A 19,268-nucleotide genomic window follows, 5' to 3' on the forward strand; every position below is an offset into this window, starting at 1 on the left:
TTCTGTATGGAGCCGGTGTATGGTTTGTAGAGATGCAGCTCCTATTAAAAGGCACAAACTGACGATGGGGTTTTCCCCCCTTTCTTCAATCGCAGCTTGCTGACTGACATTTAAGACAAACTGTCTACAAAACCGAACACAGAAACACATCTAACATGACTAAAACCTTTGTTTAAAGTGTCCAATGTCAGCAATTAAGAAATCTTTTAACAGATAGATGCTGTTTACGAAAAACAAAAAAAGTGTAAAACATCTTCAACAATTCAACATTCAACAAATCATCCCAACTGAAGCACAGTGGAGGGAGCAACATGGTTTTGGCTGCTGGATGCCCTGAAGAAGAAACGTACGACAATAATGCAATGAAGGTGTTTGTTTTTTCCCCTCTCTCTTCTCATCAGTCTCTCTTTTTTTGGATAATTTCTCATTCAGCTACAACGTAACCAGATATGACATCCAGGAACGTGACGGCATTCAGAGAATATAGAAACAGAAATGTGAGTGTTATGAATTCTGCTCCTAAGCCCATAGAGCCAATCAACAATTTACAAAGTTGTGTTTCATCTATATCCGAGGGGGGAAAAGTATCTTTCAGTTTAACTTTTGTCCACTACAGAGGGCATGATGAATAAATCTTAACAGTCACCTCAAGTTGCTTTATACTGTTAAAACCCGACAATATTAGAGAGAAAACTCCAGCAATCTGTTAATTCCCTATGAGCAAACAAACGATGGTGGGAAGGAAAATTTCCTTTTTAACAGGAAGAAACATCCAGTTGAACCAAACTAAGGAGGGCCGGTCATCTGCCTAGAGCTACATATGTTTTTCCTATTGGACACAGATGCATGCTGCATGCATGCTACATGCTGCATGCACAGTACAAAGATAACTGCAGGGTAACAGGGCGAAGTCCCCAAAGTTTTAAAGCAGTGTTTATTTGTCTTGCCTGGTGACTCGTTTTTATATCTGGGGAAAAGCAAATTCAGATGGGGACTTCAAATTAAATGGATTATTAAAGAGGTGCCAAGACTTAAATCTACAAGGGCTCTGATGTAACCAAGTACTTTTATTCCACTACTAAAGTATGAAATAAATGTTGGTATTTTTCTCTTCTACACATTTAGAAGAGAATATCAGTGCAGCAGTCCACAATGAGGTTGATATGGCAAAATAATAACAAAAAAATCTGATTTTAGCCTGAGGTGTTTTAGCGAGAAGACTGCTGTTTAATGCTGACATCACAGAAATATGAAGCCTCACGGTATGTGATGAAAACACAGCCAGTTCTAGAAGATGTTTTGCAGAAACGTTTGTCCAGCATTAAATTTTTCTTTGCTTTTGGTGTGAAGGCACCATCAGAAACAGCGTTAGGAAACATGGAGGTTGTTCTTGCTAAACGAGGTTCAACATAGTCAGAGGAGCTACTTTTTTCAAGCCTGCGCTGAGAGATTCTGTTTAAAAGAAAGGCACGAGAAGTGTGTGTTACTGAGATGAACGTCGGAGCATGTTTTAGGAGGAGTTGCTGCAGAAATTCTGATCATTCTTCAGGGTTAAGCAGCTGCATGTCTCTTGCAGCAGCAGCTGGGTTAATGGTAGGCAAACACAATATGTTCCGTCAATAAACAACACAAAATCATGTGAATAAAAAAATAAGAACACCTCATTTTTGAATGTGTGGTCAGCAGGAACTCTTCCAAACCTGTTTGTTCATCTTGCTACAGTATCAATGCAATGCTGCCCTCACACACACACACACACACACACACTTCTTCCCACCAGCTTCTGTGTGTGTGTTATTTAAAAGCTGAAAGCGTGCCGCCTCTGTAAAGAGACACTGGTACAGATTTAAAGGGTTATGACCAACAGTTTGCACCGAGCTCAATTCAGCAGAGGATACATGGTTCTTAAAAAAGAACAGAAAACAGATTGTCTGAGTGCAATACAGAGCCCAGAGTGGAGTGAAAAGTCACCATCTCCTCTCGCCTCCATGGACAGAGGTGGTCAGATACGCTGAACGGACTCAAACGAATGGAATCCACTTTATGTTTTTCTATTTATCATCAGCGATGTCACTGGCAGCTAACGTTCAGAGGGGAGCGAAGGTTCGAGGTAAAGGAGGGAGAAGTGTGAGTTTGAGTTGTATCAATAAGCAGGCGTCCCCGTCCCTCTCCTCTGCCAGCTGCCCGCTACAGCTGCAACTACAAGTGCTTGTTATTTCGATTTTTACACCTGGAGTGTTTGGACCACTGATACTTTGAGAAAGAAGCTTTGATTTGATGGGAATCGGAAAAAGTTATGAGACTAAAGTTTTAATTTTACAAGGAAAAGGATCAAAATATTACAAGTGAAAAACCCCCCATGAAGTCAAAAATTGCCATTTCAAGAAGAAATTAAGTATTTTACAAGGTCAAAGGAGAAAGAAGTTACTCTTTAAAAAGGCCAAAAAATATATTTCAGCTCTTTAAAATAATTAGTATTGACAACTGTGTTAAACACTTTGAGCCTGCTGTAACCACTTCATGTTGCTCTGATGTCCTCTTAAATTCACATCAGGGCGTCTGCTGAGATTATCAAATCTGTTGCTGACATGGAGAAGTCTTGTTTAGTTTTTTTCTTTTTCGGTGTCTCAGTCTTGTGAATGTGAACCCAATCGGTCAACACTTGAATTAAATTACTTTTAAGAATCAGCTGTTAGCAGCACAGTTAGCACAAATTGGAGTTGTTACTGAAAATCAATTAAATCTGGAAATCTGCCATCATTGATGATTATTTCCAGTAGCCCCTCCCACACCCACAGGTGTACGCTGTGCTCATTTTAGACCCCATGAAAAATGAGGCGCTTTCCCCCCCATTCAAATGAAAAACAGCTGAAAATTTCTACTACATTCAGTAAACCTTTTTAAATGTTGTTTTACTTGAAGTACTTATATGAGACTGATCAACCATTCTGAGTGAGCTGGTCCCATGAAAGTGGTAATGTAAACCAAACTGTCACTGTAGCCTTGAGTTGTGTAAAAGCAGTACGTTTTCCAAGAACATCTTCCTGAAAGCTGCAACGCCACTCAAAATTTCTGACTTCCAGACTAAACTAAACTGCACATCAGTTATTTAAGACCTTTGTAAAGAATGATTTACCTTCTTGTCACAGTGGATGAATCAAATGTATACAAGTTTGTTTTAGCACCTGTACATTTGCTGCATGCTGACTGTAAATAGGTTATTTCATTGTTCCATTTACCCATCTGTTAGTATTACTTCTTAACAGCTCCAGCTGATATTTATTATCACCTATTTCTGATATTATTGTGGATTTTTGTTAGAAATAGTGAACCAAAAATGTTAAGAAATTCAACTTTGTCTATATCAACCATCTTTCATTCTTTGGTTGACAAAGTGAAAGATTTTGTAATATGTTTTCAGGAATATAATTATAATAATGACCTTCTCCTAGAAAATGTAAACTTTATCTCAGAGTACAATCACTTTTTCTTCCCAACTTTGTCATACAGTTACAACTTTTATATGTACAGGTTTGTAAAATTACAATTTTACCTCGTGGTATTTTTCCTTTTTTTTTTTTTTTAATTTACACTCCAATAAATACTTCTCAAAATGCTTTTCACAGTGGCCCTAATGCTCTGCTCTTCAAGTGGACCTATTCTGCTTTTCCTTCTTTTCTCATAAAGGCGCTGTTACGTGAAACAGTACGGAAGCTTATTTTACACTGTTTCAGACAGAGGGTGAACTAACTAGTATGAAGTCAGTCTAATTAAAAATGAAAAGCAATTATTATTTTAAACAGTGACTCATGCAAAGCCACTCTAATAGAATCCACGAATAAAAACCACAAAGCTGGAAATGAGCAGAACAGGTCCACTTTAAATGCGAGCCTCCTTATTTTAAATGCTCTAATACAAATCATTTAGAATGTCAAAGTGCAGTCAGGACACATAAAACAAGAATATAATGAAAAACATAAAAACACTAATAGACATTTATAACCACCAACAATTGGTAGGGAGCAGGGCACGGAACAAAAAGTGACAGGAGAGGTGGTGAGCTGAGAGGCAGGTGGTTGTGGGAGCTCAGCTACCTGCTACAGCAAACTAGACAGGAAGGTTCAAAAGCAGAGTAGTGTTCAAAGAAACTACCTGAAGCAGGAGGGGAAGAGTGACTGAGAAAACTTGGTGTCGGTGGGTCATGGTCCACAGGGTGTCAGCGAGCTTCAGATGACCTGGCAGCAGCTGGCTGGAGCTGAGGTACAGAGCAGGCCATCCCTGGAGCCTCCACCTCGCTGGATGTTGACAGAGATGGTCTTCTCGCACAGAGGTAGTTGAATCACGCTGTTCTTCAGGGTGCTCAGGTTGCCATGAGTGTTCCTGCCACCCGGGCCGCTGTGCGGCACCGTTTTGCGGTTGTGATGGTGTTGTGGGGTATGGGTGCGAGGCAGGCCGGTGATAGTGGTGGTGGGGAGGGTGATGGTGTCCAGGCTCCCAGTGGACCCGATGCACATCCTCCAGGTGGACTTCTCCTGGATTTTCACACTCCCTCCTGAGAGGCTATGGGGGTCTATGATGAATTTCCCCCCACCCCCTCGACCACCTCTCCCAGCGTGGTGGTGCTGCAGCTGTGAGCTGAGGCACAAGCTCATCAGCTTGAGACTCTCCACCAGCTCAGCGCTGCGGCTTGCAGTGCGCGAGGCCCGGGGCTGAGAGCCAAGGGACGGGTTAGTAGTGCTACTGTTGTTACAACAACTGGAAGGGCTGTCTTGTCCTTTATTACCCCCTCCTCCTCCCCCACTCCCCCCTCCTCCACTGCCACTCTGTCCTCCTCCGTTACCTCCCGCTCCAGGACTCCCCCTGTCTGGGCCAGAGGACCCTCCTCCCTCAGTGGGGGGCTTCCCCTGCCCTGAGCTGCTGCCTCCACCGTTCCCCCCCTCGCTGCCAGGTGGCCCTTCACTGCTGTCCCTCCTGTTCCAGCTGTAGCTGAAGCCTGAGTCTTTATCCAGGCGCCTCCGGTGGCTCTCGGAGTCATCATCGCTCGTCTCAGAGCTCGAGCATGACGATCCCCTTCCCTGACTCTTGCGCCGATGATAGCGCTTCTGCGTGGATCCCGGGGACGACGACGAGCTCAGAGTGCCGGCGTTCCCGGCCATGTTCATTTTGAGACGGCTGAGTTTGGGCGGCAGACCCTCATCCATGTCGAAGTCATCGTCGGACTCTCCCTCCTCTTCAAAGATCTGGTTGAGCACTGGGGCACTCTTCCTGGACGTAAGGCGGTTGGTAATGGAGGGGGGCTTCCGCCGCAGGATCACCTGAGTTGGTAGGGGAGACGGGTCCTGCTCTTCCTCCTCCTCTTCATCCTCCTCCACTCTGCCAAACAATCAGACATGAATGAGTTGACATTAGAATACAACCACAAAGCAATGACAGAAAACTCGATCCTCTGTTTTATCATCAGTTGCTCGATGGATCATTTGCTCTGTTAGACTACAGGGGGGACGGGACTATTACAGCCGCCATTTTCAGATGTCTCATTTTGTCTAGTTTCTGAATAAAAGTTCAAAATTTCAATTTGTGACATAATACAAAGAAATTTAGCCTGAACATTTAAGAAGCTACGAAATGCACACATTGAAATAGAGTACAACTTATTGTTCTGCTTTCAGTTTTAGGGATACTGAGGACACAAAATAATGTCACACTGTTGAAAACTGAGTCCAGAGATCAGACCTGAACAGGCAGGTTCGCTGCTTAGCTGCTGCTGAGGTGGAGGGAGTGGGAGTCCTGATGGTGCCAGGAGCAGGACCTGAAGCAGCAGCACACGCTCCCTGAGGCAAGAAGAAAATACAAGAGCATGGGCATTAAAACAGGGTGCAAGTATGATCAGCTGCACTGTTTACAACTGAAAGTAGCTGCGAAGTGTGCTCTGTTCTGAAAATGACTCTCACTGCTGCTGTCCCTGCCTTTAGGCTTTACCCATGTGTAAAGTTTGAGGACCCAGAAAAGAACCACACACACACAAATAGAACAACTTACTACAGAGGCAATAACAATCCTATTTACTCTCAGATGGTCCTACTAGCACTGCATTTCATGTATAAAAAAAAAAGCTTCATTTGATACAGACAAGGGATGATGATGAGTGTACCTGTGCCGACCCCGGAGAGTCAGTCACCGTGCTCTCTTCCCGTCTGCCCAGCTCCATCATGGCTTTAGAGCGATGTCCATTGAGCAGGTTCTCAGCACTGCGAGCAGGGGACTGAGGGCCTCCTGCGTGAGAGATGGACGAAGCTGCTAAACTATCCTCAATATCCTGGTGCATATCCACTCTGGTGGGCCAGGACTGCCTGTAGAGATAAGAAAAAGGATTGCATCAGTTGATACGTTTTCTTTGATCTTCAAAAGACTTTATAGTCAATTTATACTCTCCTCAAGTGACTTGGATAGTTATTTATACAGAATAGATCACTCAAATATAGACAACTAGAGAAGACAGGGACAACACAGGGATTACACTCATGACTTCAAAATGATATACTGCGTAAATAATATCCATCCATTCGCTACAGCTTATCCTTTTTTAGGGTCGCGGGGGGTGCTGGAGCCAATCCCAGCTGTCATGGGGTGAGAGGCGGGGTATACTGCGTAAATAATATCATTACAGTATATAAGTGGGAAGAGATTTTAACTGGAGACATATGATGCAGGGTGCTTTTTTGTTCATCCAGTGCAATCACTTGCAGCAGTATCCAACTGTACGTAGGCAATTAACAGTGAGGGCTTAGGGTTTGGAGCTATGAGCATCTTTATAACTTTAACTATAAACAGTGTCCAATGTTTTGATCAAAATGTTCATCACTATTTGCAGCCGCCAGACTAGATCATCTGGTTCATGATCCATCACAATTCATTGGTTATTGACCGTAAAACAAAAAATGTGACCTTGACCTGAAGTACAGTTTGGCTGAAGAGAGCATTAAATTCTTTATTGATTAACTGACTGATGAACTTTATTTTGGTCTGACTCTATAGCAGCTATATTTATTAAAGCTACACTCTGTTATATGGCAGCATCTGTTCCTTTTAAGTTACTATAAATTGATGTGGTAAACATATGGATGTGGCTCCACTTTCTCTGTTATGGACGAGCGTGCACACAAACACAAAGTGGAATTACCTTCCTGGAGTCTAGAACAAGTAGACTGACTATATCAAAAGAATCATTCAAAATAATCAGGGCCCCCCCGAAAAGTTAAGGATTGATAAATAAAGGATTTTAAATAGAAAGCGAGGCGGAAATTAGCTTGTGTCTGTAGATAAATGGATGAGTGATAACTGATTTTGCAAAATGTTTTATGGAAATCATGGCTTTTCTTTTCAAATCAGGTTGACAAATCCAATTACAGGTCATTACTGTGCTTTATTTATTTTACCATCCTCTAATAGAGCTGCCACAAAGGCCACACTGTATCTTTTTTCATTGTTAGCTAAACCACAGCCTCTCTATTCAGTGGTATAATGAATAATGCACTGATGAAACACAGTCTGTATGTGGAAGAAGAAAAAAGAAGCTTGTAAAGCAGATTAGTCAGTGATGCAGGGACCTGTGAATGTCAGCCAGTGGAAATTGGAATATTCTTAGTAAACTAAGACAGATTTTGGCAATAATACAGTTGTAACTAAAGCTCGTGTTATCAGAGTAACACCAAATATATTTTATAGAGTGTTTCAAATCAAAGAACAGTCAGTATTCAGTATGCAATCTGTTATACAGTTTATCCCATGAAGTGTCTCTATTAATAAAGTAATTTCAAATCTGTGTTTTTACATCATCTGCATGTCACCCATAGCTCAAAATGCAGCTCAATTCTTCTTCACAAACAAGCGTACAGGACCTGGTTCATTTCTATGTCTCTGGCAGAAAACCACTTTGATAAGCGAAAGATACAATGTGTATGCTTCCTTCTTGATCTGAACTATGTTTCAGGGTGTACACAAGTGTAGCATTTACTCAAGAAAAACACGATCAAACTTCTAACAACTGTAATTCTTTTAATGGCCACTTGAGACTCTAGGACTGGGCGATATATCGAGTTTTTAAATATATGGATATACTTTTATACGAGATAAGAGATGTGACAATATCGTTTATATTGATATAGTCTATGTTACGTTATAATTATACTTGGAACTGCAAGTTTGCCTGTCTTTCGTCCACTTTTGTCTCTACGCTGTGTTCCTCTGCCTCGCCTCTCTCCTTCACTCAACACAACTCCCCCAGTCTTTGTTTTTATGCTCAGGTCTTTTTAGTTTACATTGACTGCACAATTGTGAGCTTTTTGTTATGCACAAAACAACATTGTTTTATTTTATTTATGGAGAATTATTATTTAATAAATCCTGATAATTTATTTCTGAGTAATTTTTTCATGTACATCTGCGCTGTATGTTAATAAAAGTACCTATGTGAGATCTGGGACACAGCTTTGACTAAGAACTCTTTTTGTTCTTACTTTATGGCTTTAAAAAAAATATCAAGATATATACTGTATATCGCCATCCAGCCAATTCAATTCAATTTTATTTATATAGCGCCAAATCACAACAAAAGTCGCCTCAAGGTGCTTCATAGATACAGAGAAAAACCCAACAATCATATGATCCCCTATGAACAAGCACTTTGGCGACAGTGGAAAGGAAAAACTCCCTTTTAACAGGAAGAAACCTCCAGAAGAACCAGGCTCAGGGAGGGGCGGCCATCTGCTGTGACCGGTTGGGGTGAGAGAAGGAAGACAGGATAAAAGACATGCTGTGGAAGAGAGACAGAGGTTAATAACAGATATGATTCAATGCAGAGAGGTCTATTAACACATAGGGAGTGAGGAAGGTGACTGGAAAGGAAAAACTCAATGCATCATGGGAATCCCCGGCAGCCTATGTCTATCGCAGCATAACTAAGGGAGGATTCAGGGTCACCTGGTCCAGCCCTAACTATATGCTTTAGCAAAAAGGAAAGATTTAAGCCTAATCTTGAAAGTAGAGATAGTGTCTGTCTCCTGAATCCAAACTGGAAGCTGGTTCCACAGAAGAGGGGCCTGAAAACTGAAGGCTCTCCCTCCAATTCTACTTTTAAATACTCTAGGAACAACAAGTAGGCCTGCAGTGCGAGAGCGAAGTGCTCTAATAGGGTGATATGGTACTACAAGGTCATTAAGATAAGATGGGGCCTGATTATTTAAGACCTTGTATGTGAGGAGCAGGATTTTGAATTCAATTCTGGATTTAACAGGAAGCCAATGAAGGGAAGCCAAAACAGGAGAAATATGCTCTCTCTTTCTAGTCCCTGTCAGTACTCTTGCTGCAGCATTTTGGATTAGCTAAAGGCTTTTCAGTGAGTTTTTTGGACATCCTGATAATAATGAATTACAGTCGTCCAGCCTGGAAGTAATAAATTCATGAACTAGTTTTTCAGCGTCACTCTGAGACAGGATATTTCTAAATTTAGAGATGTTGCGCAAATGGAAGAAAGCAGTCTTACATATTTGTTTAATATGTGCATTGAAGGACATGTCCTGGTCAAAAATGACTCCAAGGTTCCTCACAGCGTTACTGGAGGCCAAGGTAATGCCATCCACAGTAAGAATCTGGTTAGATGCCATATTTCTAAGATTTTCAGGGCCGAGTACAATAACCTCAGTTTTATCTGAATTAAGAAGCAGAAAGTTAGCGGCCATCCAGGTCTTTATGTCTTTAAGACATTCCTGCAGTTTAACTAATTGGTGTGTGTTATCTGGCTTCATAGATAGATAGAGCTGGGTGTCATCTGCATAGCAGTGAAATTGTATGCTATGTCTTCTAATGATACTGCCTAGGGGAAGCATGTTTAGTGTAAACAGAATTGGTCCTAGCACTGAACCCTGTGGAACTCCATAATTAACCTCAGTGTGTGAAGAGGACTCTCCATTTACATGCACAAATTGGAGTCTATTAGATAGATATGATACAAACCACTGCAGCACAGCTAAAGAATATCAAGATATGAATTTTAGGCCATATTGCCCAGCCCTACTAGACTCCATGTTAAAATACAGACATGCGCACAGCCTGGTACACAAAGGGAATTTGTCTCTAGTTTATTTCACCCCTTATAGATCAATGGATGTCGATGGATAAACGGTTTTAGAACTTGCCTAAAGTTAGGTCTGTCCACTCATGACTGGAGTCATTGAACTGGACATCTCTACCACGTGCTATGGTCAGTAATTTTTTGTCTCGGTTTTGGTGAATGAAATTCTAGTATTTTATTTATTTAGCACTAACTAAACATTCCCTTAATTTTAAATATACTGTAAACATGTTGACTTTGTCAATGGCAATCCCAGACCCTTTTTTACAGTCCTTTAGCAGTTAATGTATTTACACTAGGTTGGCACACTGTATCTGCATTAAGTGACAAACAGGGTTCAAGTAAACAGTTTTGCATAAAAAAAAAAAAAAAAAAAAGCATCACAGAGATGATGTGCACAGTAGAGTTCAAGCTGTGTGGCTTGATTTACTGATTGATATGGTATTAACATTGTAGGGTAAGCGAATTTTATTGTTTTCTTTTGCTTGGTGTATCCATAATGAGAATAGCCTTTGTTCAGACTACTGGCTGGGAAAGCCAGAGGCATTGATCGTATTGGCAGGCACAGAAAAATTAGAGTTTAGTAGTTTAATTTTTATGCTAGAATTAAGTCTCTCTTTCTTTTGGTTTGACTGTTAAATGTGCATTAAATTATGAATCAGTATCTTTTAAGTGTTAAAATATATTTGTTAAACTGGTCACTGGTAAATGGTAAATGGACTGGTTCTTATATAGGGTTAGCATCGCCGGAGAGCACCACGAGAGCAAAACTTTATCGTAAATGCTACTTGTGTGTTATATTTACTTTCCTAAAAAATTAATCAAAAAAATTTAAGTCTTTTTGTATTTGTGTAACGATTCCGAGTGAGCAAATATTACATATATCAGTGTCATCTTACATAATGGCCTAAAATGATACAGACATGGAGAAATTCAGAGTGTTGTTATGTCACCTCAGGATATGCACTGTATATTAGACCCGTTACCTTTGAACTAACAGCTTTATTTGAAGAAAAACAGCCTGGTGAACCCACTCCTGGAGGTAAGTGCTCACATGATGGAGGTGGAACAAACAGTGAGACAGAGCAATCATCGAGGGCACACTTATGTGTCCATAAACAATTAATCCCACAAGAGAAGTTGCTCCGCTTCTGCTTACTTGAAATTCCATTTGCACAGGAAGCATGTCCCATGCATACAAGCACAGGCAACCATGTAGAGGTGAATACATCTAAGGGTAAACACCAGTAACAATAACAGTTAGACTCCATCTGGTTCCAGAAAGTTAAAAACGTTTAGCCTGACCCCTCCTTAAAAAAAACATTAGTCCCTGCTCTGTGTACATCAGGCCACGGATCAGTAACACAGGAGATGAGTTAAATGGAGTTACAATCAAATGGAGAATCTGATAAAGATTTGACCTCTCAGTTTTTCTAGCAGCGGATAATGGTATCCTGATTTCACACACTGATACAGGTACCAACTATGCAGGCCTAGAGATCATCATCAGCTCAGTATTCAGCCAGGTCGCTGTTGCTACATACGCAGCACTGAAAATGTGATGACCCAAGCTTCTGTTTCTATCATGTATCCGAGCTTATTCAGCTCTGAGCCCTTAAAAATACCTGTTGTTCCCAAATCTATACAATGACACAAACCTTGTCTTGCTACTAACTCAATGTTTTACTTTGGTTCTGTGTAGGTAGCAATGAGAGTTAAACCCAAAGCATTTCACAGAAAACTGGATAGGGGAATGTGCAGGGAGTTTTACAACCACAGCAGTCCCGCTGAAGCCTCCTCACTCTTCTCTTCCTTATTTGTTCCTCTCCTTTGTCTCTCTTCCTTTTATAACCAAAGGAACAATGTTGGCAAGGCAACAAAGAGGAAATACTTGGGACAGCTAAAGCATGAACCAGGATATGTTCTCAGTTCTTAGTGATATGACAGCTAGCTGGATGGGAGCCTCGCTCCCATTTTTCACTTTAGAATTAGAAAAAAATTGCAGTAATGGAAGCATCAAGACAAAGGGTGAACTTTAAAAGGTTGGAGAATATGCTAATGACTCAGACCATCTCCTCTGCACTGTCTCCCCTGAGCTCAGCAGGTGGAGGCTCGGTGAACCCAGAAATGGAAATGAAACCTTTAGAGATCTACCTAGTCTTAAGTAATTGTGGCTGAGCCCTGCGAAGTGGAGTCAGACAGGTTGCCGTGTGAGGCAGCTGAGAGATAGGTCAGTTGCCCTCTTCTGGGCTCATACAGTGACTCAGACACTCATTATGACCACAAGCAGTGATATTTTGTTACTCACGCTCTCGACTAGTTTGCTAAAATATCAGAATTTTTGTGCACGCATGAGAAGGGATATTTCCTTTCTTTAGCAGTGTTTGAGTTTTTTGCTGCTCTTTACCTGAAGTGTGCCTTGATGTTGCTGGGACTTGAGGAGCGGGTCTGCACATCCTTCTCCTGCTTCTCCCTCAGGATTCTTTCTGCTAGCAGGTAGTATGTAGCTGTGATGTGGTTGTATTTGTTGGTCTCTAGGGCTCTGAAACAACAAATCACACTTTAGGACCATATAAAGTAGACAGCATGTTGGATTTAAAAAAAAAAAAAAAAAAGGGACAGAGTTGAGAACTCATTTTAGCTCTTGGGCTACATACATTCTAACTTCATCTCAAGCAAGTTGAACCAGTAAAACCACCACATAACAATGTATATTTAAAAAAAACCCAGTGAACATAGTTTTGCTTGCATGTGTAAAGTGTAAGGAAGTATAAGCGCATTCTGAAAATATTCACTTGGGCATTAGCCAAAGTTTTCTGAAAGCTGAAACCAAAAGACCAAGTGAAACATGCTTCTCTAAGCATTTACCAGATAACAGAAGTTACAGGTGATCCATTTACAAAAATCCTGAGATACACTGAGACACATAAGTGCAATTTCAAAAAAGAAAATCCAGTTTTTCCCTGTCATCTTCAGACAGTGAACTCGACAATTGTGCTGCAAAGATCACAAAGTCCCCTGACAGTGCTGCATTTTCCACAGACACAACACAGACGATTATGAAGCATATATATTTTAGGTATAAATGTGTAATTGAATGTCCTTACGCTGATAGAAAGGAGTTTCACTAGTCCAGCCCACTTAATTAACCCTCTGATGCATGAATTATGAAAGCCTTGGTCAAGATTTTTTTCTTAAGTGCTTTTATTCTTCTCAGGACATGAAAAAAAATGTTTAACTCTTTTTTTTTCAAAAATATGTTTTTTTATAAAGTTATAAACTTGTCCACTCCAGTGGACTACATGCGCCTGAGCACTTAGCATGAAATACTGTGAATTTACTGTAAAAATTAATTACCTTGTGTTCTATTGTAAATATACAAACACTTGTTTGCTTGTATCCTTTGAAAAACATCTCAGCAATTTTTTTGGAACTTTCAACTCATAAGGCCCCAATGTTTAGACGTAAATAACAAAACCAATCAACAGTCCTAGCTATGAATCCTACACCTGAATATGGCAAACTATCTCCAACAAGAGAAACATTTTTGAGTCTACACAGTTCTATAACGATGCAGGACAGTATTACCAAGCCCTTAGTAGCATGCTGGAAGAAAACACAAACTGACATCTTAGTCTCTGCATCTCCAAACAGTTCTATGTTCATCACACCTAGGCTGTGCGAAAGTTTGCAACGCATCCAGGGCACAATGGCACACAGCATTGCATGCAGATGTATTTGGTCTTCCGTGTGCACACAACATCATGGCACCTGTTTGCATTTTTCACCTCGGTCAGTTGGGGCCAGTGATATCCTGTGGCAAACCTGACCTCACAGGCTACTTTGGTGACTGCTCTCCACTTCACGGGTTGTGGGGTCCCACTGGGTCTTCCTCTTTTGCATTGCTGGAGGGAGAATCTCTTCTCTTGTTACTGACAGTTCTTTCCCACACAAGTTGGTGTTGTATGTTATATTATCAATTAGATCTGCTGGAAACAGATGTCTGAAGAAATCTATGGGATCCTTCCCCTCCACATTCAATTTCCACTCTCCTAGAAAAGGAGGCAAGTCTCCAACCAAGTCATTGTCTTGGACTTTCCAAATATTTTTGCGGGCTTGAGTATGGTCAGGTGCCATGTACCCATCTCCCACAGCTCCCTGATCATACTGACCTTCCTCTTCATCCTGCCCCTCATCGTTCTCACTTTCTGCATCCTGACTGTCTGTGTCTTCATCATCCGTAGTTCCTATGTCTCTGTTCTGCTCTGGCAGCCACTCTCATCATCACTGGACTTATCACTGAACTCCTCATCACTGCACTCATCAATGAAATCATCATCACTGGAGCTGGATGGAATTTCCTGGACTATTCTGTACGCTGCCTTATTCTTTGCTGCATTTGAAGTCTACAAAATATGATAAAATAATTATTATAGTAACTCAAACTACAGCTGATCTGCACAGAAATATATATTTTAAATGAGTAGCTTATAAATGTAACAATTATATGCTTAATTATAACCAAAACAGTCCCAAAAAACAGTGAGACAATTTATGACTTATGTTAAAAAAATATAGTGGGTAATGCATGATGTCCACTACAGTGGACACATGGTTAATTGTAGTTTTCTACATATTAGACATAACAATTTCTTATTCCAAACAGATAATATCCTTCCCTAGATGTTACTGCATATCATCATATTTTTTTTACCTGTTGGGCTCTTTTAGCATAGAAGGATTGACAGGATATGCCAGCAGTGGTCGGCAGGGGTGACAGTTTGTCTGCCATCTTTGATTCAGAGGAAATTTACTTGCAGTTGCACTAACTGAACACTGAATTGACCTCAATGGAGCATGGCAGCAGAGAGCACTCTAGAGGCTAATATGCAGTTCCACCATAGAAACCAATGCATTAAAGAGATATGTACGTTTTAGTAGCTGTCCACTCCAGTGACCACTATGCATCAGAGGGTTAAAAGGTGTGCTGTGTAAGGCCCTTAATGTAAAATGAGCTTGACGATGACGCTGGCTCAGAGGAATGAGTTCTCTACATTTACATTGCACCTCTGACAGCAGAACGATCTTTGAGATTCACAACCAGACACTAAAACAGGCAATGTTGTCAGAGTAATCCTGGGAATGCACAGGGTGCGCATCTATGACATAAGAGTATATGAATTGGTTTTGTTCTGGCCCTTGCATAATTTCATAAATGGGCCATGTATTCTATAAAGGGTCTTTGAAACTTGTTGGTACACTATGACCTTCCTGTGTCTCATTTCTTCCCTTCCTCGTATACTGTGTGCAGTGCAGTTGATGGGTGTGGAATTTTTGAAAAGGGACACGGCACAAAGAGTTGCTTCTGAAACACAGTGCAGTGCATTTGGTAACAACATCACTGAGATATCATTAGCCAGTGACACTGCCGTTTCACAGTAACAGCTTCCCCTCATGTGGTCAACTTCTACAGAACTATATTGAACTAATTTTAATTTCACACAAAGCAGCTCAAAACAACAGGAAAATGTTTAAAGAAGTACATATATTTTAGAATGGTTTTATGTATTCAATGGGTATCAGCCTACTTTGTTCTTTGATGTGGATTACTGTAAGCCAGATCACTCTTTGCTGTGTGTGAATGACATGGAGTGTGATTCCGTGCTTTTGCTGGTACAGGTTGTACAGTGTCTCTCCCTGTCTAGCTTTATCTACAGTTCACCACAAAAACTAAGTTCATGTACATGTCGGACTTGGAACTAATAAACCTTGAACAACCAATCCTTTTACTGACACCAAGGAAGGAGAGAAGTCTTTAGAATCGTGGTTAAAACGAGAAAAAGAGCCCATGTCTACACCATCAGAATTTGCATAAGCTTGGTGAACAAGTCAGACATAAATATACACTTTTACATTACATTTTCTCATGGTGCTCATCAATATACAGTACATATTACAATCAAACAGAGCAATCACACCCACTAAGGTCTGCATTGTTGTGATTTATAGTTTCATTTCTGGGACTGTGCACATCAGGATACAGCCTAAGGTTCAGCTTAAAATCTAGGCTTATGCTACAGCTTTGCCTACACTGTAGACTTGCAGTACACTGTAAAGATGTCACAGGGTGGAATGGTCAAGTTTAACTTGGTGTTTTTATTTCCTTGCATGTAGTGCTGTGTTTTATTTTTTTATTATCTTTTATTAGCGTGTAGTGTTTTATTTTTGCGGGGTTATTACATGCTTTTTTGTTTTGATATGTGATTTGTTCCGGGGGGGGGATGCCCATTCCACCGCCCCTCCTGATCATTAATCTGACACACCTGGGACCAATCAGGGTTCGCCACAGCTATTCAATAATAGGGAGAGAGAGCGTGAGAAACATCAGGAGAAACATGGCGTGGTAACCGGGGTTGGCGACGGCCGCGCAGAGCAGCACGGAGGCCCGGCTACAGGCAGCTGACCGGGGCGTGCGGCAAAGGAGAACGGGACTGGAGATCGCAGACAACTGCGCATTGGAGAGAGTGATCGGGGATGAGCAGAGCGGTCTGTGTTGGTGCTGAGGGGAGCTAGCTCCTCGGTGAGAGAGGCCCATGGCAAGGGATTGAGAGGCAGCGGGATGGCGCCTTATGTCCCTGGGACGGCGAGACCATGGCTATGCGTGTGAAGCACAGCAAAGTGGCAGGCAGAGTTTGGAGCTCTGCCCATCCGGGGTAAGTCCCAATCAGTCCCATGTAGGACGAATCTCCGGTGGAATCAAAGAATGGTGACTGCTGCTGCCCCTCTCTCCTTTTAGTTGGCATCAGAACGAAGACGCAGACAGGACGGTGACGATGCTGCCGGTTTCTGCACCGTTTGGACTTTTATTGGACTTTATCTTCGTGGCTGAGGCCATTGGATTTTAGCTGTATTGTTTTAATGTTTTTAATTTCATGTTCTACCTGGCCAGAGTATTTTAGTGTTTTCTTGTAAATAAATTATAGTTTTAACAACGTGAGTTTATATTTTCTACTTCCTTGGCTCCTCCACTGCTCTTCCCGTTAGAAGGTTTTCCCTTCTGTTTTAACCTACCACCTACCACTTACATCTACAGCATCTCTCATTACTCAGTGTGCAAAGATGCACCTAAGCCAATATCTGTCTGCACCTTATCAGTGTTAAAGCAGACTGATAACACTACATTAACTGCAGCATTAATTTATAAAAATAAATAAATAAATAGTAATTTCCTCTGGCTATTTCTGTTAATAAATGTGCTGCATCTACTTTTTTTTTTTTTTAAATCGAGTGTATTAAAGGTTATTCAAATCTTGTTGTCAGGGCTGTTACTGAATGAACACACTTGTTAAAGCGGCGATGTCACACATCGCTTTGAAGCTAATGGCAGGTCGCTTGTCGACATGCCACACTCCGGTTGCCTAGGTGACTATCCAAATGATGTCAGTCAACAGTATTCTTCACTTTCAAATTTATCTCAGGTCCCATCCACTTCATGTTGCCTGCAGTCATTTCGCCCGTAGTCCTTTGCACTCATAGAATGTCATTCAGTTTTTGCCTGATCACCATTTCGCTTTCAATGTGTGTTTAGATTTAGAAGATTCATGCAGCAGATTGATGCTGCATGAAACTCATGAAAGAGGAGAGTGGAGGGTGTGGATTAAAGCCTAATTGCAGTAACAACATCACACACACTGACACAACACATCCATCAGAAATCAATGCTCCCTACAAACACAGAAAATATTTGCAGCTTTCATAGAAACAAAGAACTTGATCTGACAGTGCTTCAATAACTCAGTATTGAATAGAGCAGGGGTGGGGGAACTCCATACCTCTAGGGCCGGTGTCCTGCAGGTTTTAGATGCATCCTTGATCCAACACAGCTGATTTAAATGGCTAAATTACCTCCTCAACATGTCTTGAAGTTCTCCAGAGGCCTGGTAATGAACTAACCATTTGATTCAGGCGTGTTGACCCAGGATGAAATCTAAAACCTGCAGGACACCAGCCCTTGAGGCCTGGAGTTCCCCATCCCTGGCATAGAGAAAAGTCAAAACACTGATGTTGCATTTGGGTACCACCAAAATATGATCTGTTTCCTGCTAACGTATGTAACGCTCAGGGCTCAACTTTACACAGTAGAAAGCTATTAAAACTAGCACCGGTATGAATTAACACTGTATCACCCAGCACTGTATTACCCAGGGGTTTGACCCCTGCTGGGTTACTTTTATGTGGTGTTTACAGATATCCCTGTGCCTGCGAGGGACCCTTCCAGGTATTCCAGTTTCCTCCCACAGTGCAAAGACATGGAGTTGGTTAACTGGTACTAAAGCACCTGTGGGTGTGAAATATAGAATAAAACACTTTATGCATGCATGAATAAATGTGACTTGTGGTCTAAAATGCTTTGAATTGTCAATTAGTCTAGAAAAGTCTTATAAATATGCCAGTCTATTTGCATGTTTTGGAACATCTCCACATACTTAGAAACCTAACCGTTGCTGATAAGCTTCATCATAACTGTGTGGAACTCTGCTGGCAAGGTCTTCATTTATATACAACTTTAAATCAACAAAAACAACAACAACAAAAACTCTCAATGCCTCTTTCTCTTCAAAGGCTAGCATCCCCACACATACAGAGATATTCTTCTTTACTCTACACCAGGCTTCTCTGAGGGCTGGAAGGTAACGAGCTGGTGCTTCTTTGAGTTAAACATCTGTCAGGATGCTCTGGGCTTTGTGCTGATGCGTGCTGTGTTAGTTGGCTCCTTGTACAATTGTACATTAAAGTGAAACAGGTTTCACAATGGTAGACTGCTTAGTGCCGTTGGTGTCATTTTTATTAAAGTTTCAAAAGTTATAGGCTAATCTGTTCATTGACCCCCTCCTCAAAAATAAAGCATCAATCGGCACTGATGATGCTTGTGTTGGTCTAATGAGTTCCGTTTCAAATAAGGTTTCCTGATGAGTTTGCAAATGATATCAGTTTTGAAGTGAGAGACAATTTCCCCTTAATCACCTACTTTTAAAATGAAGTGCAGCCAAAACATTTAAGGGTTCACTGAACAGCATTTTATAAAAAGAGGTTCTAAAAAGGCAAACAGCTCCCCCATCTACAAATGCTCATCAGTAAA

General features: G+C 41.2%; 1 protein-coding gene and 1 pseudogene across 1 annotated transcript in view; both read right to left on the bottom strand.

Moving 5' to 3' along the window:
- Positions 1-4,012: 4,012 nt before the first annotated feature.
- Positions 4,013-19,268, bottom strand: part of snrka (SNF related kinase a) — a 58,786-nt gene continuing 43,530 nt past the window's right edge. Inside the window, exons 5-8 of the mRNA XM_085365000.1 lie at positions 12,537-12,671; positions 6,152-6,350; positions 5,734-5,831; positions 4,013-5,373 (exon numbers count right to left, since the gene is read on the bottom strand). Of these exons, the coding sequence (XP_085221126.1) occupies positions 4,227-5,373; positions 5,734-5,831; positions 6,152-6,350; positions 12,537-12,671 (1,579 nt within the window). The 3' untranslated portion in view covers positions 4,013-4,226. The remainder of the gene's footprint in view (positions 5,374-5,733; positions 5,832-6,151; positions 6,351-12,536; positions 12,672-19,268) is intronic.
- LOC146622241 (uncharacterized) lies at positions 13,389-14,921 on the bottom strand (annotated as a pseudogene).

This window comes from Diplotaxodon limnothrissa, linkage group LG11, assembly GCF_057381915.1.
Source record: "Diplotaxodon limnothrissa isolate DT_005_m linkage group LG11, D_limnothrissa_male_GT1.1, whole genome shotgun sequence".
NCBI classification, from domain to species: domain Eukaryota; kingdom Metazoa; phylum Chordata; class Actinopteri; order Cichliformes; family Cichlidae; genus Diplotaxodon; species Diplotaxodon limnothrissa.